Source organism: Callorhinus ursinus, unplaced genomic scaffold (genome assembly GCF_003265705.2).
Source record: "Callorhinus ursinus isolate GAN/ISIS: 27379988/994484 unplaced genomic scaffold, GSC_fseal_2.0 scaffold606, whole genome shotgun sequence".
Lineage (NCBI taxonomy): Eukaryota > Metazoa > Chordata > Mammalia > Carnivora > Otariidae > Callorhinus > Callorhinus ursinus.
The window spans coordinates 1-9,009 of record NW_027397661.1 but is presented as its reverse complement, the minus strand read 5'-3'; the positions used below and the strand labels follow the sequence as shown (position 1 = coordinate 9,009).

The 9,009-nt window shown below is 41.7% G+C and overlaps 1 protein-coding gene across 1 annotated transcript; it reads right to left on the bottom strand.

Moving 5' to 3' along the window:
• Positions 1-5,103: 5,103 nt before the first annotated feature.
• Positions 5,104-9,006, bottom strand: LOC112818898 (olfactory receptor 2AT4-like; the record flags this gene model as incomplete). Its single annotated transcript, XM_025865978.1, has 2 exons — positions 5,104-5,165; positions 8,391-9,006. Coding segments are annotated over 2 exons (678 nt in total), but the record flags the coding sequence as incomplete, so codon positions are not given.
• Between the last annotated feature and the right edge of the window lie 3 nt (positions 9,007-9,009).

Sequence of the window (9,009 nt, the reverse complement as noted above, 5' to 3'; positions counted from 1 at the left end):
CCACAACAGCCAGGGAGGACAGGCAGAGCCAGGATTGTCCCCGCTATTTGACACTGAGGAAAAGATCGAGTGAAGGGAAGTGACTTGCCCAGGGTCACATGAGTGGCTGCTGGCCAAGCTTGGACCCAAGATGCCAGTTCCAGTTCAGCGGTTTAGCAGCACATCAACCGATGGCGGAGACCTCAGTTCTTTCCAGGGATGTCACCTTGGACAAATCCCTTAGCCTCACTGGGCCTTTAGGTCCTTGCCTGTGAAAAGGGTATAACAACACTGCCCATCCCACAGGCTCCTGAGAAGGTTTAGTTGCTGAGCTTGTGTCTAGGGCACGGTGAACATTCAGGAAGTGAGAGCTGTTATTTTGATAAACCAAAATAGGAAAACCCTGTTGCACCCCTGGGACACACTCCCTCAGCTGTTCCATGAGGGACTTGCAAAGGTTCTGTGGGAAGAACGTGAGGAGAGGGGCTCTGTGCCCCAGCCTCAGGCAGGACTCAAGCAGGATCATAGATCGGTTTGGACCTCAGTCTGTCAGATTCCTCCCTTTGGCTCCATAGCTCTCAGTTTCTGACTCTGTCACTCTTTCATTGATCTGTATACAATTTTTAAAATTTCACAGGTAATAAATAGATCCCATTGTAAAATAGCTTAAGCAATGTGGAGATTTATGGAGTAAAAGGTGAATGCTTTCTTCACACCAGCCCTTCCTCATATTTCCCCTCCCTTCCCCAAAGGTAATGATTTGGTGTATTCCTTCCAGACCTTTGCTAAGCATGCGTGTGTGTTGTGGGTGGGGGGAATGTTTTGTTTTTCCTTTAACATAAATAAAGTCATTTTGTCCTTATGGCATCACTTATATTCCAACTTGGAACCTTTCTGTCTGACATACTTCATTCTTTTTATCTCATATCTGGTATTTCATAGTATGGATATGACATGGATTATTTCATCATTTCCCTGCCAATGAACATCTAGGTTGTACACAATTATTGCTATTATGAACAATATTATAATTAATGTCCTTTTAACATGCATTTTGGGGATGGGTACCCAGATATTTCTCTCAGATAGATCCTTAGAAGTAGAACTCCTGGGCCAAGCAAGCAGTAAGTACATTTTATTTTATGTATTTTATTTTAAATCAATTAATTAACATATAGTGTATTATTAGTTTCAGAGGTAGAGTTTAGGGATTCATCCATTGCAGCAAGCACATTTTAAAATGGAATAGGACATGCATGCACAGGGACCATCCCAACTTCAAACCCAGAGACTTTGAGAACACCCAAAGCCCAGCAATGACTGAGATGACCTTGCGGGACCCGTGCCTGATGCTCTGCCCAGAACCAGGGGAAAAGCATTCACGAGCGATTCATTTCAGCCCACAGTAGAGACTTCCAGAATAGATGTCTGCTGACTGTAGATTTACAACTGCAGGATGTAGTTGGCATCCTGGGAACATTGGCAGCTTCTTGGGAAATCAAAAGAATGGCACAGCAGAGGCTGTAGCCCCCTCTGATCGAAGGAACTTCATGATGGAACTGAAGATGGTTTGGGAAATTTCTCTGAAGAACAAACCAGAACTTTTTGTGCTATCTCCTCCTCTCCAGATCTACTCCTTCCGACTGAAGGGAGGACTTTTGGTTTGGGATAAATTTGTAGATGTGGATCTTTGCTTCAGGACCACAAAGGTAAAAGCTGAAGGTTTTTCTAGGGGAGAAGATCTAACCAGTCCCAAGTTAAAGGCAAAGAATCCTGCAGAATCACTGGACTGTCAAGTGGATTCTTTTGTTCTGTTTTCTGTTGCTCAGACACGACAGACCTTCTTAATAAACACCTGGAGCCATGATAGTGTTGTATGGCGACAGATGGTAGCTGCATGTGATGAGCACAGCATAACGTCTAGACTTTGTCGAATCACTATGTTGTAACATTGTGCATCAACTATACTTTAAAAAAAAATTAAAAACCAGGTTTGTACCTAAAAACAAAAAAAACAGGAACACCTTGGTGGCTCAGTCAGTTAAGTGTCAGACTCTTGCTTTTGGATGGGGTTGTGATCTCAGGGTCGTGAGATCAAGCCCCACGTTGGGCTTTTTGCGCAGCGGGGAGTCTGCTTGGGATTCTGTTTCTCCCTTTCCCTCTGCCCCTCCCCACTCTCGCATTCTCTCTTTCTAAAAATAAATAAATACATCTTCAAAAAAAAAAAAAAAAACAAAGAAAAAATCCCCAAACCTCCAAAGCCACCTTTTGGCAGCATGAGAAGGACTAAAGTCTTTTGGGGATGTGTCCGATGAAACTAACGAAAAGACTGGGTTATTGGTGGGAAGAGCTTACATAGAGCGCAACAGTCATTTGAACTATAGTAGGTCGGAGAAAACAAACAGAAACCATGACTTAGATTCCTTTCAGTTTCTAATTTTATTTTGTTTTACCTCCAAAAGTGAGCCAAAATAGGTGAGCTAAATTGTTGGCTGAGATTTCTTTGTAAAAAGCCAACACTTAAAGACTTCCTAGTATAACATTAGGGGATAAAGTATGATTTACTTCATTACCTCTGAGAATAAAAATGTTCTCAGGCTTCTAGGAAATGACTGGATGTTCGATAGCCATGGGGGTAAAAAATAGTCCTCAGAACTTGTTTTAAACCAGTTTAATTGTCCAACGACAGCTTCTCACTAATACACATGTTCCTAAAAGCTGATCAGTCTAAACGTCAGCCACCCAGCAACACCCTCGCCCCAGTAACCACACCACCACCACTAAAGGCAAACCATTCCCTCAATAGCAGCACCGCTGAAGGTCCACCAACCCCTCTCCTCCACATTGTCCATAGCCCTGTGTGAGATCAGCTCCCCGGGGTCGCTCAGAACCATACACTGGAGCATTCCCAGTGCTTAAGCTGGTGGTTAAGTTCAGCCTTCTGTTTTCAGGTGTGGTGTGGTGGTCTCTTCCTTTGACATGATGCATTCATAAATGCATCATGAACTGCAGTTCAGTCGTAATGTTCCCCCTTTCACTTTTGATTTTGGTAATTGGGGGTCTTTTCTCGTTTTTTTCTTAGTCAATCTACCTAAATGTTCGTCAGTCTTGTTGATGTATTTGAAGACCCAGTTTTCATTGTGTCTATTTTTCCCATTCCCTTTTTATTTATTTCCATTCTAATCTTTATTGTTATTTCATGCCTACTGCTTGCTTTGAGTTGAGTTTGCTTTTATTTTATTTTTTTTAAGATTTTATTTATTTATTTGACAGAGAGAGACACAGCGAGAGCAGGAACACAAGCAGGGGGAGTGAGAGAGGGAGAAGCAGGCTTCCCACGGAGCAGGGAGCCTGATGCGGGACTTGATCCCAGGACCCTGGGCTCATGACCTGAGCTGAAGGCAGAAGCTTAAGGGCTGAGCCACCCACGTGCCCCAAGTTTGCTTTTAAAGAAAAATTATAAAAGTATAATTTCTTAAAGTAAAAATTAGAGTATTAATAAATAAATTAATCATCTAATAACATTAGATGATTAATTTGAGATTTTTCTTCTTTTTTTCATATAAGTATTTACAGTTCTACATTCCCTTGAAGCACTTGTTTTAGCTGCATCCTGTGATTTTGGGTATGTTTCTACAAGATATTTTCTGATTTTCCTTGTGATTTCTTTTTTGACCCATTGGTTTTTAGAGGTGTGCTATTTAATTTCCACATATTTGAGGAAGCAGCATTCAGTGATAGAGTTTTTATTACTTTAAAGATGTGTAGAATAGAAAAATGGGCAGGCTATTTAAAATACATATGGCTTGGAACCAAAATATCTACTTTAGTAATAATGGTGGCTTCAAAGGTGGAACTAAGACAAGGTTGTGTGGATGATTCTGGGAATATATTTGGAGAATATATAAGAGGAGGATAAAAGAAATTAAAGTAAACCACGCTGTTTGAAATATAAACAGAAAGCACAAAATAGGAATTTAGCATACTATAAGCATTTTACTTAGCATCAAGAATATAAGATTGGGGCGCCCGGGTGGCTCAGTCGGTTAAGCGTCTGCGTGATCTCGGGGTCCCGAGATTGAGCCCTGCATCGGGCTCTCTGCTCAGTGGGGAGCCTGCTTCTCCCTCTCCCTCCGCTGCTCCCCTGTTTGTGCTCATTCTCTCTCTCTCTGTCAATAAAATCTTTTTTTTTAAAGAATATAAGAAATTAATGCAGAGGAAATGGTATTACCATAAATATCGTTCTTGTAATGGAATCATAATCTCATGACTACATATTTTCACTATGTGTAAATGATAAGTGGAACCAGCTTTAGAGCTCAATATTGTAACTGAGTTTAGAAGGGTTTTAAAGTAGCTTTTGACATTTTAGAAATCATTTTTTTAGTGTTTCTTCTTCCTTCCTCTCCCAGTAACATTGAGATATAAAATACACCACATAGTGGGTTCATGATATATGTTCTTGATATATAAATGACCTTATGTCATTTAGCAGACAGATTTTATTTTCTTGACAAGAAGCATAGGTAGCCACTTGTGAGGACAGATAAATGATCAGATTAAAAAAAAATCAGATCATTGCTGCCTGAAAACTAGTTGGCTTATGCAATTATCCTAATGCTTGGTTAAAAAAAGAAATCTCCACTGGGAAGAATCAGTAACACTGGGACATCAGTCCCACATACCCTGACTCCAGATGAGCCCTGCACCCTTAGGGAGAAGTGAGATGGATTTTAAGAAAGTATTTTCCTGATGTAGGTGTACCTTATCTGAACTTAACATACGAGCACTCCACAGACCTTAATTCTGGCAGGCAGTCATCCCATATATGGCTCTGGTTTGTTGCCTCATCTCCTCTTCCAGATGACTTTCCCCCTCCTCAATCTACCAATATCTCTTCTTGTTGTCACTCCAGCCAATCAGGAGTGCACAGGAGTGCCCAGAGTCCCATCCCACAACCACCCACCTGCAAGCATCTGTGCCTGCATTCATTCTGTCTTCCCACCTATTCCTATGGAAGAATTCTTCGTGCTCCTACGTAAAGCTGGTCACTCCAGCGATGCCCCCCTCCCTCTCCCACCACCACTTTTTTTTTTTTTTTTGCTCAAACGGAAACAATCTCTATCAACTGCTGATTGAATTTTCAAAATCAAGGAACAGAACAGTCTTATAGTATGCTACTATTTCTCTAAGAAAGATATAACATAGCCATAATTATATGTTATACATATGTGTGTAAGTATATGGGCTTGCTTATATTGGAAAGAAAAACCAAAAAAATGAATGAAAACAGTTTTTGTAAAGGGCAGGCAACAGGTGGAGGGAGCAGAAATGGAGATGAGAATTCACTAAAAATGCTTTGCTTCATAATTTTGACTTAAAATTGTTATCATTGTGACTTTAAAAGATGTTCATTGCTATTTGCTGAAATTCTCACTCTCCGCTAATGCCCTTGCTTAAAGTCCCATCGCATGCTACATCTTTATTACAATTTGCTAAGAAAGATTTTCTTTCCTTTAACATATGCCACAAGAATGACACTGCCTGCGCCATTCACTTTTCTGAGAGTGGTTTTCCTTCCTGCCTTTTTGGGGTGCGTTGTAGTTCTGCCCACACCAGACCCTTTTTTGACATGCAGCATTCCTGAAGAATGAGTGGCAGGCTTCTGGGTTTGCTTGAGCATAAACTCCACTTCTTGTCCAAGCTAAAAATCACACCCCATGACAGGTAGCAACAGGGATGCCATCCCACATTCTGGTCAGCTCTAGAATGAAACCTCTCTTTCTCTGACGGGAGCAGCTTGGGGCTTCTGTTCAATCAGTCCACATCTGCCATGCCGTTAACTCCATGAGGACTCCCAAACAAGCAGTAGCAGGTGCCATAGGTTAAAAGTATTTATGGGAGACATTTTTATCTTGGATTAAATACCAAACTCTATGCTCCCCCCATCCCCTGTGCTTCCCTCTGATACGGCACCTACCACACTGTGTTGTTTCTGCCCGAGTCTGTCTTCCTCACTAGACTGTAAGAAAATTGAGGGCAGCGACTGTCCCAATCTCTCTCTCTGTGCCTCTAGCTTCTACCACATGGTCTAGCACCTCCCAAAGGCTAATTAAAGTCTTCTTAAGTGAATGGAAAAACAGAGAAAATTATATTCAGCAGCTCGATGCTTATTCTGAATATGAAAAACACCACAAGACATCCTACTCATGGAAAAGACTTGGACCGCACATTGAGAGCTACCATTGCAGCCTCTGCCCGATGGAATGATGCCTTGTAAGAGTTTATTATAAAATAGAGTATTCACATGGAGTCAAAATGTATAAAGTCTGTATATACAGCTTAATTGTAAAGTGAATACCGTGTCACCACCATTCAGGGGAAGAGAATGAAACTGACAACTCCTCATAAAGCCCTTGGTGCCCCTCTCTAATTCACAACCCTCTCCCTTTCTTACAGAAATAACCCTGATTTTCCATTTTAATAATAAATATGTCTTCTCTTTTCTTCACAGTGTATGACATCTGTATGCATTGATAAAAAATGTAGTTTAGCTTTGCCTGTCTTTAAACTTTATATAACTGGAATCATATATATATCCTTTTGAGTCATGATTCTTTTGCTCAACACTAGATTCTTCCACTCAACACTAGATTCTTTCATCTATTCATGTGAGATTACTCATGTTGTGTGTATATGTAATTCCTTCATATTTTATCGGCATACAGTGCTACATCTTATGAACATTTTACAAGTTAGAGAAATGCAGCTATGCCAGATAATACAGTATGTGTATATTCAACATTATAAGATAGTGATAAAGCGTTTTCCAAAGTGGTTATGCCAATAAACACTCCCACTATCAGTATACGAGTGCTCCATCAACCTGCATGCTCGCCAACTTGGGTATTGGCAGACTTTGACATTTTAGCCAGTTTGATGTGTTTCTAGTGGTAAGTATTCATTGTTGTAACTTGCACCTCTCCTGTTACTACTAGGTTGAGCATGTTTTCTTAGATTTATTGAACATTTGCTTGTGAAGTATTCTGCTAATTTTTCTAATGACTTGACTATTTTAAAAAATTGACCTAGGGGCGCCTGAGTGGCTCAGTGGGTTAAGTGTCTGCCTTCGGCTCAGGTCATGATCCCAGGGCCCTGGGACCGAGCCCTGCATCGGGCTCCCTGCTGTGGGAAGCCTGCTTCTCCCTCTCCCATTCCCCCTGCTTGTGTTCCCTCTCTCGCTATCTCTCTGTCGAATAAGTAAATACAATCTCTAAAAAAAATTTAAAAAATGAAAATAAAAAATTGACCTAAAGTAATTCTCTATATATTCTGGATGAATCCTGAGTCCTTTAGTTGGTTATATGCATTGCAAATAATTTTCTGTTCTGTAGCTTAGCATTCCACTCTCTTCCTGGTGTCTTTCGATGAACAGAAATTTTACATTTTAAAGCAGTCAAATTTATCTTTTGTTTTTTCTAGGCATAGAGCTTTTAAAAAATCTTGCTTCAGAAATATCTCCCCATCCCAAGATGAGGACTATAGTCTCCTATATAGGAGAAAACTATAAAAATAGTTTTGCCTTTCATATTTAGGTATTTAATGAGATTGCTTTTTTTGTGTTTGCTTAAGCTAAGAGACAAATTTCATTTGTTGACATATGGATACCTGATAGTACCAATACCATTTATTTATTTATTTATTTTAAGATTTTATTTATTTATTTGAGAGAGAGAGAATGAGAGATAGAGAGCACGAGAGGGAAGAGGGTCAGAGGGAGAAGCAGACTCCCTGCTGAGCAGGGAGCCCGATGTGGGACTCGATCGCGGGACTCCAGGATCATGCCCTGAGCCGAAGGCAGTCGCTTAACCAACTGAGCCACACAGGCGCCCACCAATACCATTTATTATAATTCCATCTTTACAATGATCTGCAATGTCATTTCCTTCATATATCAATTGTTCATATATTTAAGGGTCTGATTCTCGGCTCTCCTGTTCCATTGATCGATATGTCTATTCATGTCTTAATAACTAACCTTTCTGTGTTCTCATCTTTATTACTATTTTAGTCTTATGTTAAAAATTCTATTTGATACTTTTATGAGATTGACACACTGCCCACTGAGCTAAGAAGGCACTAATTTTGACACTTTTAAGCAGATAATCTTTCTATTTTATCTGACATTTTCCTTTCCACAGAAGGGTTGATTTTATAACCTAGTCTATCATTAAGGGAAATGGAAGTCTCAATGGTATATTTTGGGCCCTACTCTAGGTCATTCTTCCCTTCAAGAAACTTTTTTGATGGCATTCTCTGTTTTTAGCACACTGGTATCCTGGAAGCAGCATTAGCAACGTCTAAGGATCAGGGGTTCTCAGAATGCCCTGAGTCCCAGGGACATGCCTTACTGGTGATGGCTGCTTTGACATCCTTGCTCCTCGGCATGTAGATGAGAGGGTTGAGGACAGGGGTGAGGACAGCATACACCACATTGCCCATGATGTGAAAGTCGAGGGGCAGGTCAGCCCTGTAGGCCACATAGGCTGTGGCAATGGATGAGTAGTAGGTGCCAACCACCAGGAGGTGGGAGCCGCAGGTGGAGAAGGCTTTTGAGCGTCCTTCTCGGGAGCTGATGCGAAGCACTGCAGCCAGGATGTGGGCATAGGAGAGAAGCACCAGGAGAAGGGGCAGGAAGGATACCACCATGGCGATGCAGAGGCCCATGAAGGTCTGGGGCGTGGTGTCAGAGCAGGAGGCCTGGACCCCAGCCAAGTGGTCACAGAAGCAGTGAGAGATGGGAGCAGTGTTGTCAAAGGCCAAGTGGGAAGTCTGCACCACTGCGGGGATGGGCAGGAGGAGGGCAGGGAGCCAGGCACAGGCTGCCAGGGCGGCACTGGTGCGCGAGGTCATGAGGACAGGGTAGCGCAGGGGGCGGCAGATAGCCACACAGCGGTCATAGGCCACGGCCACCAGGACGAAGGCTTCTGAGCAGGAGAAGCTGTGGAAGTGGTGCCTCTGCAGGAAGCA